The 17291-nt window shown below is 55.5% G+C and overlaps 2 protein-coding genes across 4 annotated transcripts in view; both read right to left on the bottom strand.

The window, feature by feature from the left end:
* Positions 1-850: 850 nt before the first annotated feature.
* Positions 851-13587, bottom strand: TOMM40 (translocase of outer mitochondrial membrane 40). 2 transcript variants are annotated; one of them, XM_031007433.3, is made up of 10 exons: positions 13490-13587; positions 13115-13397; positions 12357-12424; positions 11914-12006; positions 10961-11062; positions 10776-10881; positions 3685-3807; positions 3433-3509; positions 3227-3329; positions 851-1510 (listed from the first exon to the last, which is right to left on the bottom strand). In XM_031007433.3, the coding sequence occupies exons 2-10, from the start codon at positions 13386-13388 to the stop codon at positions 1371-1373; spliced, it is 1086 nt and encodes a 361-aa protein (XP_030863293.1). In that variant the 5' UTR covers positions 13389-13397; positions 13490-13587; the 3' UTR covers positions 851-1370. The 2 variants fall into 2 exon arrangements, with proteins under 2 accessions (XP_030863293.1, XP_030863294.1); XM_031007434.3 differs by having other exon boundaries at positions 13115-13394; positions 13490-13583.
* A 1986-nt stretch (positions 13588-15573) lies between these two features.
* Positions 15574-17291, bottom strand: part of NECTIN2 (nectin cell adhesion molecule 2) — a 42901-nt gene continuing 41183 nt past the window's right edge. For both annotated transcript variants that reach the window (XM_004060937.5, XM_055369704.2), the window contains one exon: positions 15574-16687. In XM_004060937.5, coding sequence (XP_004060985.1) covers positions 16418-16687 — 270 coding nt within the window. In that variant the 3' untranslated portion in view covers positions 15574-16417. The remainder of the gene's footprint in view (positions 16688-17291) is intronic.

Raw genomic sequence — 17291 nt, 5'->3', positions numbered from 1 at the left:
CAGCAAGACGAATGGCAAAACTACACAGCGAGAACTGGGAGGGGCTGGGATTCATTTCTGGCTCCTGGAGGGGGTGGGATCAGAGGATTCTGCGGGTCAGGGGAGGCTGAACTCCTGGTTCGAGAAGGAACCCCCAGTGCCGGGCCGGGCCTGTTTGCTTTGGCTGGCAAGGGGTGGCTGAGGTGGGGTTGGTAACCTGGGGTTGGTTCTACTCAGCAGCCTCCCTCCCCAGACCCTGGGGGCAGACAGGGTTTCAGTTCCTGGAGGCTCGGGAGTGGTGGTGGGCATCAGCTGACCCCAGCCCTAGGTTGGCAAAATCCAGACAGCACCAAGTCCTCAGACACAGGTGACCCAACTCCCATGGCTGGCCTAGGCCCCTCCTCCCAGACCTGCGAGTCCTTGAGCCCCTTCTCCCTGACACAGCAGTTCCTAGTACCCTAGTTGTTCTGAAGCTGTTCCAGTAGCTTGAACCCTCTCCCAGCTCCCTGCCCCCATCTCTGCACTCAGAGACAGTGTCATCTCTGCTGCTGCAGTCTGCAGGGACAAAGTCCTCTATAGCCACTCCGGCCAGGTCAAGCTGGGGGCAAGTGACCTTGAGACCCTACCCTCAGGCAAGGGAAGGCCCGTGGTGTCCCCCAGCAGGGCAGATGTTCCGGATGGGGAGACAGCGACCCCAGGCCACGATGAGCCCCTCTGAGCCGGACTCAAGGCAGCATCAAGGATCCGCTGCTTTCCGTGCTCCGGCCCTCTGGCGCCCCCTGCAGGCAGCTGGGGGAAGGTCAGGGCGGCCGGACTCCAGATGAAATGCTCAAAACAGGCCAGACACACTTGAGAAAACGGAGGCCTCCCATCGGTTTTTTTCCCACGTATATTTTTTGTTGTTTTTTGTTTTTTTTCTGTAAAATGTCCCGGTTCTTCCATAACTTATAAACATGATTTATACCGAGGAGATGAGAAAGTGGACGGGGCAGGGTGGACTGACCGGGGATGGGGAAGCTCCTCTCGCTGCCCCGTCGGGGCGGGCCCAGGCCCTTTGGAGGATGGGGACGCCAGGACACTCCTCCCTGAGGTTGTCTGGCCGCCTCTGCCCCTGGTGCTCAGAATCCTGCGTGCCCCTCAATTCCAGAATCCCTCCCGGGACCCCAGGCCCACTGGGCACGCTGCCCCTGCTACTCAGAATCCCGAAGCGCCATTCGGTTCCAGAATCCCCTCCTCAGCTGCTGGGGTGGCGGGGTCCCTCCTTTCCGATGTCCCCCCCGACCCCCAAGGGGGGAGGGAAGGGAGGGGGGCTCAGGTCTCCCCTCTGTGGCACGGGGAGGTGGAGGTGGAGGTGGAATCGGAAGGGCGTGGAAGGCGGGGGCCAGGAGGGCTCAGCCGATGGTGAGGCCAAAGCCACACTGGAACTTGTTCTTGCGGTGATTCAGGAAGGCCCCAAGGGCCAGTGTCAGGGGCAGGGGCGGGAGCTTCTTCTCCAGCGTGGCACCCACGATCCAGTTGCTATCCACAGAGCCTGCAGGGAAGAGCTGAGGTGAGAGGCGTGCCAGCTTCCCACCATATCCATGCAGAGTTCCTGGCCACCTTGGATACCAGCCACATGCCGACAGCTTCCAGACCTCCAACCACACTGCTCCTGCCACCCTGAAACCCCATCACACCCCCAACAACTTCACGCTAGAGCAAATGGCTCACTCCTCCTCTGCTCTCCGCTCAGTGACCCCTGCCCTCTGAAAAGCCCTCCAGACCCCTGGGTTCCCCCAACCTAGTCCTGCCCACTCTGCGGATGAATCTGTTCCTCTCACTGAGTCCCGTGAAGACAGGGCTGGTCACCGCTGTGTCCCCAGCAGTGCTCAGCAGGAGGCTCAAACACCCAAAATCTGTGAGCCACAGATACCCAAGAAGACTTAAGGCTGGACATTGGGACTATGACCAGTGAGCCTGAGATGAGGTTCTGGATTTAGTTGTGACCTTGAAACCTCTGGAAGCCTCAGTTTCCACTAACGTAAGATGAATGGGGCAGGCTGGATGCTTCCAAAGTGCCTTCTACCCTGGCTGGGTGTGGTGGCTCACACCTATAATCCCAGCACTTTGGGAGGCCAAGGCTTGAGTCCAGGAGTTTGAGACCAGCCTGGGCAACATGGTGAAACCCCATCTCTCCCAAAACTATCAAAAAAATTAGCTGGGCCTGGTGGCATACACCTGTGGTCCTAGCTACTCAGGAGGCTGAGGTGGGAAGGCTGCTTGAGCCCGGGAGGTGGAGGCTGCAGTGAGCCGCAGTTGCACTGCTGCACTCTAGCCTGGGCGACAGAGGGAGACCAGTCTCAGAAAAATAAGAGAGTCAAGTGCAGAAAAATAAGAGGGGATGGACAAAGCTCCAGCTTGGCCCAAACACCCATCACATGCTCCACCAGATTTTTTTTTAACATTTATTTATTTATTTCATTTTATTTTTTTTGGAGATGGAGTCTCACTCTGTCACCCAGGCTGGAGTGCAGTGGTGCAGTCTCAACTCCCTGCAACCTCTACCTCCCAGGTTCAAGTGATTCTTGTGCCTCAGCCTCCCGAGTAGCGGGGACTACAGTTGCAGCACGCTACCACACCCGGCTAATTTTTGTACTTTTAGTAGAGAGGGGATTTCACCACGTTGGCCAGGCTGGTCTCCAACTCCTGGCCTCAAGTATTCTACCTGGCTTGGCTTCCCAAAATGCTGGGATTACAGGCGTGAGTCACCACGCCTGGCCGCTCCACCTACTTTTTTTTTCCAAGCATAAAACATAGTAGAGGGTTGTCCACCTACTTTTTTCTTTTTGAGACGGAGTCTTGCTCTGTCGCCCAGGCTGGAGTGCGGTGGCACAATCTCGGCTCACTGCAAGCTCCGCCTCCTGGGTTCATACCATTTTCCTGCCTCAGCCTCAGTAGTTGGGACTATAGGCACCTGCAACCACACCTGGCTAATTTTGTTTTTGTATCTTTAGTAGAGACGGGGTTTCACCGTGTTAGCCAGGGTGGTCTCAATCTTCTTACCTCGGCCCGCCTTGGCCTCCCAAAGTGCTGGGATTACCAGCCACCGTACCCGGCCCCACCTAGTTTTTAACAAGTGTTCCCCGGTAATGTGGAGGCCCACAGGGTGGCAGCACACCGTCCTCCAGCACCTGTGGTGGCCCACACACCCACTCAGAGTTGAGTCACCTCTTGCCTGTTTCCCGTGTAGGGGAACCGAGATCTTTACCTTTAAAGAGAAGGTTGGCCTTTGGCAGGTCCAGCTGGTACCCGAAGGAGACGCTGGTGTCCTGCATCCTTGTGCTGGCCTCAAACTCCACACCCACCTGCAGCTGGAGGGGCCGGAGCAACACATGAGAATTAGCGAGTGGCCCCACCCGGACTTCCAGGCCCAGCAGCCCCTGGCAGCACCAGCTAGTCCCTGCACCCACTCACCTGGTCACTGGCTTTGTGGTAGTATGTTGCGTGCATGCCCGCCTGGCCCAACGTTACCGTTGCCAACCAGTTGTTCACTGTCAGAGAGTGGGGTGGAGGCGCGGTCTCATTACCAAGGGGATTTGGGCATCTGGGAACCCAGGCCTCCTCCCTCAGACCTGAGTGTCCAGGGCCCCAGCCCATCCTCCCTCAGACCCAGGAGGAGTCCAGGGGCCCAGCCCCTCCACCCTCGGACCCAGGCACCAGGCTCACATGTGTATTTCCCAGCTAGAGACATGACAGTGCCCTCCTCTCCAGGCCGCCGGTGGTAGACCAGCTCTCCACCCAGGGCCAGGCAAGGCGTGATGCTCTGGAGGTAGTGGGCTACGAGGATTCCTGTGGGCAAAATGACGATCAGTTTCCACCCACCCTGGGTGCCAGGCTAGACTCCACCTCCAGGAAGCCCTCTAGGCTCACCCCGGCTGGAGGCTTGGGCTTGCTCTCAGGCCTCCCTCAAGGGCTCCTTTCTCCTAACCCATCGACCAGGGGTTCCCTACCGCTGAGGTCAGCGTCCCAGGCCCTGCTATGACTGCATTACCTGAAGGACCTCATATGGTCGACACAAGCCCATGTGGTCAGCATTTATCCACCCCCACTTACAGAGGGGGTCACCACCACTTATAGAAGCTTACAGGGTAAGTCACTCACTCATGCTCACAAAATGTGTCAGGGGCAGAATCCAAGCCTCCACACCTCCCAAACCCAGGCTCTGAGCCACTCTGCTGCTGAGAGGCCATTGGGTAGAGTGGGTAAGTATGCACAGCCTGGGTTCGAATCCCAGCCCTGCCACAGGCTGGCATCATCTCTCTGTGAACCTAACTGCCTCTTGGGGTTGTGAGGAATCGAGCGCTCAGCTGTGGCTGGGACTTGCTGCACTGAGGTCCAAGTCTGTGTTCCTGTGTCCCTCCACTGTAGGGAGTGCTTGCTGAACAAGAGAACGGCCACCTCTGGGCTGCCTTTTCGAGCCTCAGGATGGAGATGGATTCACTTTGGTGTCTTTTGAGCCTAGCAGGGTACAGGCCACAAATGTGATTTTATAGGGGCAGAAGAATTGGGGAGGAAGAGAGTGGGAAATAGAGAGGGAGGGACAGGGAAAGAAAACAAGCCTGGCGTGGTGGCACGTGCCTGTAATCCCAGCTATTTGGGAGGCTGAGGAGGGAGGATCACTTGAGCCTAGGCATTCGAAGCCAGCCTGGGCAACATGGTGAGACCCCATCTCAAAAAAAAAAAAAAAGCCAGATGCAGTGGCTCATGCCAGTAATCCCAATGCTTTGGAGGGCTGGGGCAAGAGGACAGCTTGAGGTCAGGAGTTGGAGACAAACCTAGGTGACAATAGTGAGACCCCATCTCTACAAAAAATTTAAAAACTTCATCTAACTACAGATTATCATAAAAAAAAAAAAAAATCAAGGCCAGGCACAGTGGCTCATGCTCGTAATCCCAGCAGTTTGGGAGGCCAAAGTGGGTTCATTTGAGCCCAGGAATTCGAAACCAGCTTGGGAAACATAGCGAATACAAAAATTAGTTGGGTGAGGTGGTGCACACCTGTAGTCTCAGGTACTAAGGGGGTGGACGTGGGAGGATTGCTTGAGCCCAGGAGGTGGAGGCGGCGGTGAGCCATGATAGTGCCACTGCACTCCAGCCTGAGTGACAGAGTGAGAATCTGTCCCAATAAACAAACAAACAACAAATAAATAAATTTAAAAATGTAGCCAGGCATGATGGCACATGCTTGTAGTCCCAGCTACTTGGGAGGCTGAGGCAGGAGGATCGCTTGAGCTCAGAAGGTCAAGGTTACACTGAGCTATGATCACGCCACTGCACTCCAACGTGGGCAACAGAGATCTTGTCTCAAAAAATAAGAAATTTAATTTTTTTTTTTTTTTTGAGATGGGAGTCTCGCTCTGTCGCCCAGGCTGGAGTGCAGTGGCACGATCTCGGCTCACTGCAAGCTCCGCCTCCCGGGTTCACGCCATTCTCCTGCCTCAGCCTCTCCGAGTAGCTGGGACTACAGGAGCCCGCCACCACGCCTGGCTAATTTTTTGTATTTTTAGTAGAGAAGGGGTTTCACCGTGGTCTCGATCTCCTGACCTTGTGATCCGCCTGCCTCGGCCTCCCAAAGTGCTGGGATTACAAGCATGAGCCACCGCACCTGGCCTAAAAAATTTTTAAAGAAAAAAAGAGGCTGGGCATGGTGGCTCACACCTGTAATTCCAGCACTTTGGGAGGCTGAGGTGGGTGGATCGCCTGAGGTCAGAGGTTCGAGACCAGCCTGGCCAACATGGTGAAACCCTGTCTCTACTAAAAATACAAACATTACCTGAGTGTGGTGGTGCACACCTGTAGTCCCAGCTACTCAGGAGGCTGAGGCAGGAGAATTGCTTGAACCCGGGAGGTGGAAGTTGCAGTGAGCTGAGATTGTGATTATGCCACTGCACTCCAGCCTGGGAGACAGTGCAAGACTCCATCTCAAAATGACAAAAAAAAAAAAAAAAAAAAAAAAAAGAAACAACACATCTGCAGAGACAGAAATGAAGGGGGAAGAGGGACTGAAGATTCACAGTTGAGAAATCCACCACAATCAAGCAATCTCCTAGGGTGCAGCCCTGGAGAGGAAGACACGTGGAGAAGGGAAGGGAGGCTGGGGGCCACGAGACTGAGGGCACAGAGAAGCTGAGACAGCACAGAGCAAGGCAGGTGCGAAGATGCTTCCCAGACCAAGATGACCAGAGGGGCAGACTTGGGGTCCCACAGGGGAAGCAGGCTGGCCTGGAGCCATCTCTCTGGAGCTGCAGGAATAGGGACCTTTCATACCTGCAGGCATGGCTGGGTGGAGCTCTCAGAGGGGCTGAGTGTTAGGCGGCACCCCCCAAGATGAGCCTGGTGGGTGTGAGAGAGGCCATGAGTTCATGGCCAGTGCCCTGGTGGCATCTTCTGGGGAGGCTGAGATCAGAAGTGGGCTGCAGCCGGTCCCCATGGGCTCGGGCAAGCGACTGTGTGACTCTCCTTCCCAGAGGAGATGAAGCAAATGAATCCCCGAACCCCCCACTGGTTGTTAAATCACCATCACACGGGCGGGGCACAGTGGCTCACGCCTGTAATCCTAGCACTTTGGGAGGCAGAGGCAGGAGGGTTGTTTGAGCCCAGGAGTCTGAGACCAGCTGGGGCAACATGGCGAGACCCCCATCTCTCCCTCTCTTTTTTTTTTTTTTTTTTTGAGATGGGGCATTTTGCTCTTGTTGTCCAGGCTGGAGTGCAAAGGCGTCATCTCGGCTCACTGCAACCTCTGCCTCCCGGGTTCGAGCGATTCTCCCACCTCAGCCTCCCGAGTACCTGGGATTACACGCATGTGCCACGACGCAAAAATACAAAAATTAGCCGGGTGTGGCAGTGCGTGCCTGTAATCCCAGCTACTTGGGAGGCTGAGACAGGAAAATCACTTGAACCCAGAAGGTGGTGGTTGAGGTGAGCTGACACTGTGCCACTGCACTCCGGCCTGGGCAACAGAGACTGCGTCTCAGGGCAGAGGTATGTGAGGTGGGGCAGAGGAAGGAAAGAAAAAAAAAATCACTACCATTACCACTCTGGTCAGTGTCATCCCCTCATTCAATCAAGGGGAAGACTGAAGCCCACAGAGGGAAAAGCAGCCATCTAGAGCGAGTGACTTAGAATCTCTGGCCTCTGAGTTCCAGGAACTGTTGGAACTGAGGCCATGAGACCCTCAAGTATCTTTCTAACCATCCTTCCCATCTCCTGGGCCACCCCTCCCAGTTTCTCTACCCACAGCCTCCTCTCTAGTCTTGTGCCCCAACTTCAAGTGACCTCACAGACAGCAGACAGAGGGATCATGTTAAAGCACAAACCTGACCCTGTTGACCCCCTGCCCAGAACCTGCCATGGCTCCCTTGTGCCCTGAGAAGATATGGGTTCCTCAGCACACCTGCAAGGCCTTGGATGGCTTGGCCCCAGCTTCAGAACAGAACCACTCCCACTTCCCAGGCTCCCAAGTAGCTGGGACTATAGGCATGTGCCCTGCCAGCTCAGCCTCCCCAGTAGTTGGGACTACAGGCATGTACCACCATATGCCTAATTTCTAATTTTTTTTGTAGAGACAGGGTATTGCTGTGTTGGCCAGGCTGATCTTGAACTCCCGATCTCAAGCGATCTGCCCACCTCAGCCTCCCAAAGTGCTGGGATTACAGGTGTGAGCCACTGTGCCTGACCTGGGACCCCCATGAGGGCAGGAATGGGCTGTCTCGGTCACTGCTGTGTCCCAGCCCAGGGCTGGGCACACATGAGGTGCTCAGAGTGAAGCAGAAAAGGAGCTGTCACCATCGGGAGGGGCTGGGGAGGCTCACGGGCTCCTGAATTAGGCTTCCATTCAAATCCCAGCTCCTCTGCTTCCTAGCCATGTCACCCTGGGCAACTGATTTCACCCCTGGGCCTCGCTTTCCTTATCTGTGAAATGGGGGTGCCTGCGGGCTCTGGCGCCATGGAGATGCCAGCGTGGAGCAAGTGGTGACTGTGCATGTGGCCCAGTGCTGAGGCCGAGAAGTCGGGCCCTCTCATGGACTCCTTCACTGGGAGGTAGTTGCATCTATTGTGCCCGAGTGACAGATGAGGAGACTGAAGCCCAGAAGGGCTGGAACCACTTGCCGGAGGTCACAGAGCCGCCTGGAGGTAGAGACACCCTGGGTCAAGTCGGAGCTGTTGGTGGCAAGAGACTCGAGAGCTCAGCCCTGACCGGCACACGGCAGGCCGTTCTCACTGGTGTCTGGGGGAAGGAAGAGGCACTGGAAAGGACTAGAGACCAAAGCGTCTCTGGTGGCCCTGGGCTCAAGGAGGCCAGTGCTGGGGAGCACGAAAGGACCAGGCGAGCGAGGCGGCACAGGGAACGGGGTTGCTGGCGCCGTGAAGAGCAGGGACACTGGAGTCCCACTGGCCATGTGCCCTTAGTGGAGAACCTCCTCTTGGCCTTGCAAGATGGGGACAATGGTGGCCTCTACCTTGCAGGGCTGCAGAGAGGGCTTTCCTCCCAGCTAGCTCTACCCCAGTGCCCACCCTGAGCGAGGGAGAGGACGCACACAACAGGCTTAGGGAAAGAAGGTAGAAGCGGGATCTCCATGACCGCTGCACGCTCCTTCCTTCAGTATTTCCTGAGCCCCCACACTGTTCCCAGCATGGTTCCTGGCATTGGGCAGACAGTGGAGAAGACAGGCAAGTCCAGGACCCCCAACAGCTAACACTGTTATGTGGGGGACTGGAGACAATGAGCAAGACCGTTTCAGAAGGAAGTGCGACCAGGACTAGGGGCCAGGAAGAGGTGATGCGGTGCAAAGATGGCTACTGCGTTTGCCACTGCAGGCCTGCTCAGAGGGCAACATGCGCACGCAAGCCTTCCCAGTCATGCCAAGACCAGAGGGAAGAATTCCATGCAGCAGGGACAGAGTGTGCATCGGTCCTGGGGTAGAACCAACTCAGTGGTTTCAGGAACCGTCAGAAAAGCTTGCATGGTCGGCCGGGCGCGGTGGCTCACACCTGTAATCCCAGCACTTTGGGAGGCCGGGGTGGGTGGATCACTTGAGGTAAGAAGTTCGAGATCAGCCTGGCTGACATGGTGAAAACCTGTCTCTACTAAAAATACAAAAATTAGCCAGGCATGGTGGCGCGCGCCTGTAGTCCCAGCTACTAGGGATACTAGGGAGCCTGAGGCAGGAGAATCACTTGAACCAGGGAGGCAGAGGTTGCAGTGAGCTGAGATTGCACCACAGCACTCCAGCCTGGGCAATAGAGCAAGACTCCGTCTCAAAAACAAAAACAAACAAACAAAAAAGGCTCATGTGGTTCAACTGTAGTGTATGAGAAGATGGGGTGATGTCACCAGGTGAGTTGGGGACAGGAAAGGTTTCTTCCTTATGGGGCCCCTACAGATCAGCCTCACCTAGGAGGCCTCTCTGCACCTGCTGCACCTCCAGCTTCCCTGTCTCCTGGGTTTTCTGCCATGGCCCTTCCCTTCCCTCACCCCTGTTCCTACTTCTCCCTGCCTGGAATCTTCTTGCTCCTGTCCCCCAGCCGGGGTAGCCCCTTCTCCTCCTCTGGCAGCTCAAAAGTCAACACTTTTGAGTCTCCCTGGGCTCCTGCAGCGAGAAGTGGTGACTCTCCCTAGGCAATCCCAGGGGTCCAAGGCCAACCCTAGCTCCCCTCCCTGCCTGCACGAGTCATTCACTCAGGACTCAGCGCTCAAGAGCCTGCTCTCCACGACACAGTGGATGGCTGCACAAAGACACAAAGCTGGCAATCCGAAACTCCATCCTTCCAGTTCCAGCCAAAAACTACAGAGTCATCGCCTCCATCCAGTCTCAACAAATCCTGGCAGCTCTGCCTTCAAACAACATCCAGAATCCAACCTCCTCTCTCCGTCCACTCCCTCCCAGTGGTACCCCCTTTGGAGTCTGCTCTCTACGCCAGCTGCAGGGTCCTGTGAGAAGCTATGCCCTGGTTTCCGAAAGCCCCAGACTCACTCAGAGCGAAGGCCAAGGCTCTGCAAAGCCTTATGCAATCAGGGGACCATCCTCCCTCAAGTTCCTTTCACGAGTCCCGACTGCACTACTTGCAGGCTGAAAAGCTGTTTCCCTGGCCAGGCGAGGTGGCTCACGCCTGTAATCCCAGCACTTTGGAAGGTCAAGGTGGGAGGATTGCTTGAAGCCAGGAGTTCCAAGACCAGCCTGGCCAATACAGCAAGACCCCATCTTAAAACATTTTTGAATACAAAAGAAAATCTCAGTTAAAATTGCGCTGACTGGCTGGGCGTGGTGGCTCACACCTGTAATCCCAGCACTTTGGGAGGCTGAGGTGGGTGGATCCCTTGAGGTCAGGAGTTCAAGACCAGCCTGACCAATATGGTGAAACCCTGTCTCTACTAAAAATACAAAAATTAGCCAGGCGTGGTAGCGCATGCCTGTAATCCCAGCTACTCGGGAGGTTGAGGCAGGAGAATTGCATGAACCCAGGAGATGGAGGTTGCAGTGAACCAAGATTGTGCCACGGCACTCCAACCTGGGTGATAAAGCAAGACTCCATCTCAAAAAAAAAAAAAAAAAAAAAAAAAAGACTGCGCTGACTCACCCACTCATAGTCAGTGGGTGACCGTCTCACCCACTGTAGTATGTTGCCTGATGTTTCAAAATCACTCCTGCTGAACCACTTCTCCAGTGGCAGAAAAGGAGGTTCACAAATGGGGTGGATTTGCTGGCAAAGCCAGAACTGCAGTTTTGTGACCACCCTCCAAGCCCTCTGCCTCTTACCTGAACCCACGAGGACGTCTGGGTTCCCCAGGGTGACGGCTGCTGTGAAGTCAGAGCCCCGATACTCCCCGTCCACCTGCCAGTTCACAAACTTCGACTGCTGGGTCTGTGGAGAGGAGGGGGTGTGAAGGCGGCTCCCTGCTCACAGTGGCCGAGGGGAGCAGCAGCCTCCGTGCCCCACTCACCTGGATGGCCATCTTGGACCTGAGACCGGGGCCCAGCTGGTGAATGACCTGAGCGTTGAGACTGCCACTGTTGTCCATGTCACCCACCAGTACAGGGAACGCCTGTGAGGCAGAGAGAACGGAAGGGGTCAGAGGTGGTGCACTGTGGAAGTATGTGAGATGGGCCGGGGTGAGAAGCCTAGGGTCAGAAAGCCTCGGATGGGGGTCCCCTCCTCCATGAAGTGCTCTCTGACCACCTAGGCTGAGTTAGCCTCCCCCCACTTTGGGTTCCCCTATGTCAGCCTTGCCCATCCTGGCTTGTTACTCTCTGGGAACAGGTCTGTCCCCTGACCCACTGGTGAGTCCCATGCTGTTTCAGTCATGTGTGCCAGCACAGGGCTGGGCACAGAATATGTTGTGCGATGAAGGTTTGCAGAATAAACATATTTGCTGAAGGGAAATGACAGAAGCAGAGACCTCATTCAGTCCCCCCAACCCTGTCCGGGCCTCCAGTTTTGCCCTTCCTAATAACTAGCCCCGACATGGCCACCCCAGAGATGCCCCAGAGATTTCTACAGCGGGAACCTGTGGACCACGTCTTTCCCTTGACCAAACCATGCCATGACTCTCCACAATCCCCTAGAGAAAGTCCAAAGCCTAGTCTGGCATTCAAAGTTCTGCATGATCTACAGCCCAGCCCTTTCCACCCTGGGTCATCGCTGTCTGGTGACAGGGCAGCTGTGGCCACATCCCCAGCACTGCTCAGCATGGGGCCAGGCAGAGAGCAGGGGTTTGGCGGATGTTTGCTGGATGAAGGAATTACTTGTGTTCCAATGCACCTCGGAGAGATGCAATCCCCATCTGCAAGCTCTCGGTAGCTGTGACCTTTTCCTGATGAGGCTGTCTTAGCTTGACATTTGGCTACAAATTTGTTATTAGAAAGATACAATGAACAGATGAAAAAGGAAGCTCACCTCTGTGGGACTCAGCTGCTTTGTCCCCACATACGTGACCCCGAAGTGGTAGTTGGACTCCCCGATTGTGCTGAGGGCTACTGTGTGGTTCACCTGGAAGGAAAGCGAGAGCTGTGACGATACTGGACAGATAGGCTTGCCCACTGAAGAGGGCAAGGACAAGGTCTCTGGGCTGGGCAGGGGATGAAGACTGGGAGGCACGGCCTGACTAAGAGACTCAGAGAAAGGAGGTGCTGCCGGTAGGCCCACATACCTGTTCCTTCACTCCAGCCTAGCTGTTATGGGGAGACAGTACCTCTGGATTCTAGGTCCCCAGACTGAGTAGTCAGTCTGGCACTGTATCTCCGAGTCTTTTCAAGACTTTTCAGGGAGCCCAGCTCTTGAGGGAGGAGTAATTGGGCCGAGTGTGCAGATGGGTGGGTAAGGGCACCAGGAAGGCTCACCTGGAAATGGTTACTCAACCCTTTGTTGACTGTGAGCTTGACACCCTCCATCTGAATGGGAAACAGCTCTGGAGAAGAGAAACGCTGTCACACTCCACCCCAACCCCACACCAACTCTCATGTCTTCCTTCCCTACCACCCCCAGCTCTCTCCAGAGACCCACAGCAGAACATCTCACAAAGGATTCCACCTGTAAAGAGGCAGTACAGCCTAGGTAGACAGGGCCAGGGCCTTTGCTTGCTCAAATCTCACTGCCACCAAGCTGCGCAACTTTAGGTCAAACTCATCATCTGTAAGATGGGACCCTCACCACACAGAATTGTCCCAAGGATCTAATAAGTTAACGTATAATGAACACCAGAACAGAACTCCATAAATCTACATCACTACTACTACTCTAATTGCTCCAGGCTGGGATCCGGAGGCTTTGGGTCCCACACCCAAGGAACCTTGCTGACACCGTGACCTTGGGCCTCAGTTGCCTTCCCGATCACAAGAGAAGTCTGGCTTGGCTGATCCCGGGGCTCCTGAGGTCCCTAAGGCTTTCCTCTACTGCTATGACATTCCATCCCGTTTCCAGCATTTGATTCCATATTCTAAGCCCCAAGTCCAACGTTCCACCATTCGATCCCAACGTCACCTCCTAGTGCTGTTAAATAATTCCAATGGTGCGCGCCAAATCCCAAAGTCCCCAGTGTCCTCCCCCTTCCCCCGAGATCCAGGCCATCGCAGCCCCGCGGGGGCCCCTCGCCCCTCACCCTTGCACTTCCGGTGGCACTCCTCGAATGTGCCCGGGTTGGGCAGGCAGCCGCAGGCCCCATCCTCGGCGGCCCCTGAGGCGCTGGCGGTTGCAGCCCCGGGGGTCCGTTCCGAACCTCGACTCGTACTGGTGCCGGCGCCCAGGCTGCCTCCCAGCGGCGGCAGCGTGAAGCCCGGCGGCGAGGGCGGAGGTGGCGGCAGCCCCACGAGGGCCGGCGCAGGCGGCGGTGGCGGCCCTGCGGGCGGCGAGCTGGCAGCCAACACGTTCCCCATGGTCGCCTGCTAGGGGAGAGGTCAGAGGGCAGAGGTCAGGGCCCGCGCGCCCCCGACTCAGCCCCAGCAAATCCGCACCCGGCTCCGGCCCCGGTTCTCACTGGCGGCGGCGCCTGCTCCCGGCCTGGGCTCCGCTCCCACCCCGTGCGCCACGCGCAACCGAACCCGCTGCCGCCGCCGCCACCACCGTCGCCCCGCCCCACCTAGCCCATTGGTTTAGTGTGCCCTGAGGCCCGCCCACCAGCGTCAAGACTCGGTCTTCCCATTGGACTTGTGCATAAAGTCCCGCCCACTTTCCCTGTAATGTCCTTTTGTATTGGTTCTCACTCGCAGGGTGGGCAAGGCGCCCCTCCCGCACTTCCCATTGGCTCGCAGCGCCTACGCCTATTGGCTCGCGTCGCCGCGGGTTCCGGTGCTAACCCGCCATTGGTCTGTGCTGCGCATTTTGCCACGCCCGCTGAGGCATCGCCCCGCCTCTCTTCTGGAGGAGGCCCTCTTTTGATTCCGCCCCGCGGCGAGGTTGTTGTGATAATTGGTCGGCTTTGACCCTTGCAGCATTTTGATTGGCTCCAGCGTGTACGGGGCCAACCTTGGTGGCGTATCAGCTTGGTACTCTCATTGGCTAACGTTCCAGGGTCGAAGGACAGGTAAAGGTGGGTTGCGCGGCAGAGGCGGCTAGGCAGCAAGGTCAGCCCTCGCGTCCCACCAGGCACCGCGGCAGCCGGGCCCCCACCCCACCTCTGGTTCGGAGTAGCTGACCTAAAACCGGAAGTGCTGGCCCTTCCCAGAGTGCCTCGGGAGAATTCTAATCTGTTCTGCGAACCCTGCGCTGCTCCTCGTTACCCACAATGCCCTCATCACCTCTTAGCGAAACAGTTGCCTTAGACCCACCCCTTTCGTTACCCATCATGCCTCTTGTTCCTCGCGTCACTGCGGCTTCTATCTTTGGCCCATTCATTCCTCTCCCATTACCCATCATGCCTCTGCCCCATTCATTTGAGCTTCATTGCCCAGACTACTTTTAGCTCCAGCCTGCCTGCTCACTTTCGTCGTTCTTCCGGCCCTTCTCTAATTAGCCATCATGTTTTGGATCCATGAACTCCTGTCCGTTACCTCCCTTGCCCCCGGTCCCTATTTTTCCATTATTCATCACTCTGCCTCTGGCCCATTCATTCAGGTTTATTATCCGTCATGCCTTGGGCTCCTATTACAACGTTATTCATGATTTTGCCTTTAGTCTACTTTTACTTGCCATTTATCCATTAAACTTGAGCCTCTTATACTTTCGTTACTGCTTTTTTAATTTTTATTTTTTTAGAGACAAGGTTGGACTCTGTCACTCAGGCTGGAGTGCAGTGGCGCCATCATAGCTTACTGCAGCCTTGAACTTCTGGCCTCAATCGATCCTCCCACCTCAGCCTCCAGAGTAGCTGAACTACAGGTGCGTGCTACCACGCCCGGCTAACTTTTGTAGAGGCGGGGTCTCACTGTGTTTCCCAGGCTGGTCTCTTAACTCCTGGACTCAATCGAGCTTCCCGCCTCAGTTTCCCGAAGTGCTGGAATTACAGGAATGAGCCACTGCACCTGGCCAATTGCTATTTTTATCTTTGTCCCATTCATCATACTGCTGTTGCAATTATGAATGTTCATTAAACAGCATGCCCTGGACCCCTCCCCATTCAACATTCTGTTTTTAGGGCTGGGCGCGGTGGCTCACGCCTGTAATCCCAGCACTTTGGGAGGCCGAGACGGGTGGATCACGAGGTCAGGAGATCGAGACCATCTTGGCTAACGCGGTGAAACCCCGTCTCTACTAAAAATACAAAAAATAAGCCGGGCGTGGTGGTGGACGCCTGTAGTCCCAGCTACTCGGGAGGCTGAGGCAGTAGAATGGCGTTAACTCAGAAGGTGGAGCTTGCAGTGAGCCGAGATCACGCCACTGAACTCCAGCCTGGGCAACAGAGCGAGACTCCGCCTCAAAAAAAAAAAAAAATTTTGGTTTTGATTGATACATTTTTGCTCATTACTCTCTCAATTCTTATTTTGTATCTTTGGTCCCTTTGTTTTTGTCTTTAACTCTCTTGACCCCAGTTCACTGATTCTCTCAAGCCCTTAGACTCCTTCCTCATTCCCCTTCATGTCTCACCCCATCCCCTTCACATCCCACAGAAAAGGCAAGACCTGGTCAAAGTATAAATTCATATTTTGTAGGAAATGTAGTTTACAAAACAGTATCAATTGCTACCCCCAATTCAGATGACCCACTTTCCCCGGAAGGGGGATGTTTAGGTCCTATTCCACTGGGCAAGGGTAAAATGATTCAGTAGTCTTCCAGGCTAACAGTAAATTCTTCTCCCAAGGCTGGGGCCATCAAGGCACAGTCTGTATGAGGCTCACCCTGTCTGACCCTAGGCTGGGGCTGCTTGCTCAGTAGGCAGGAATTGGGGTGGGGGTGGGGGCTCAGGGAAGGGTCTGGACCCTGAGACTTCTGCTTACAGGAGGGTGCTGGGAAAACCCTGCCTTGGGCTGGGGAATCCCCTCTTTCCCACCTTTGGGGAACAGGGTGGGGAGGGGGTAAGTGGGACCCTGCTGCCTGGAGGGCTCAGGTCTGAGCAGCAGGGAGCCCTCAGCGCCCACTCCAGCAGATCTATTGGGAATTTACTACCTGAAGACAAATTATAGGTCTAGGGTCTTCTTTGTGATTTTGGGGGAGTCGAGGCATTGGGGGGTGAGAGGTATGGTCTAAGGTCACAGTCTGGGAGAGGAGTCCTTGGGATCAGAGGTTGTGCAGAAGCACCTTCCCCACCTCCTGCCTCATGAGATAAGGTTGCCAGGATTCCATTATCACGGTGAATTTCTCTGGGCTCATGGGTTAGGGGTCATAGTGGAGCCACCAAGGTAGACATCACAAATGGAATGCATGTGTGTTAACTGACAGTGGCCTGGCCAGAGGTCAGGGGGCACTAGATCCTTGGCAAGAAAGCTAAGGGATCAACAGGTGAGATGTGAGACGCCAGGCGCATGGCAGCTCACACATACATGGCCCGGGACATGACAAAGCCTTTGCCCTGGTAGGAATCAGAGGGGCTGCTATAGGACAGAGCATCATAGATGGGGTTGATCTTGTCCAGATACTCTTCCTCCTCCTCCCCCTCCTCATCCTCTAGATCCAGGGAAACGTCTTCCACAGCAGGTGGCCCCGGAGGCACCGGGATGGGGGACCCCAGGCTTGTGGCTCCAGGGTGCAAGGGTCCTGATCGTTCTTCCAAGGTGGGCAGCTCATGGTATCGAGGCATTTCCTGGAGGTAGAGAGGGGACAGGAACTCAAGATCACTTCCTACGCACGACACAGATTACCAATCTGCTCTTGACCCCAAAATCCTGACCGCCCTCTCCCCATGCCAACAAGATGCCACCTCACTCCTTGTCCCCTGAGGCCATATTGCACTGGGACATTCATTCAGCCCTTCCTTAACCCAAAGCCCAGCTCGTGCAACTCACCCTGTTAATCCTGGGACTCACTTTTGACCCTCGATCTCTGCAAATCTTTCCCCATGAACCTTTCACCTCAGTCTTGACCTCAAGTACTTAACCTTGGGCTCTAAACAGTCCTTTGAACCTTGAGCGCAACCTCAGTGTCTAACCCGACCTCCAGTAGACCACTGAGGGGAGTGACTTGATTTGTCTTGTCCCAGCTTCAGGCACAGTATCCAGCAAATGTAGATAATCAATTTTCTTTCATTCTATTTTTTTTTGTTGTTGAGACAGAGTTTTGCTCTTGTCTCCCAGGCTGTTGTGCAATGGTGCAATCTGGGCTCACTGCAACCTCTGCCTCCCGGGTCCAAGCGATTCTCCTGCCTCAGCCTCCCAAGTAGCTGGGATTACAGGCGCCTGCCACCATGC

This window comes from Gorilla gorilla, chromosome 20, assembly GCF_029281585.2.
Source record: "Gorilla gorilla gorilla isolate KB3781 chromosome 20, NHGRI_mGorGor1-v2.1_pri, whole genome shotgun sequence".
Classification (NCBI taxonomy): Eukaryota; Metazoa; Chordata; class Mammalia; order Primates; family Hominidae; genus Gorilla; species Gorilla gorilla.
Note: the sequence above shows the minus strand (reverse complement) of the source record. Positions and strands in the feature narration are given on the sequence as shown.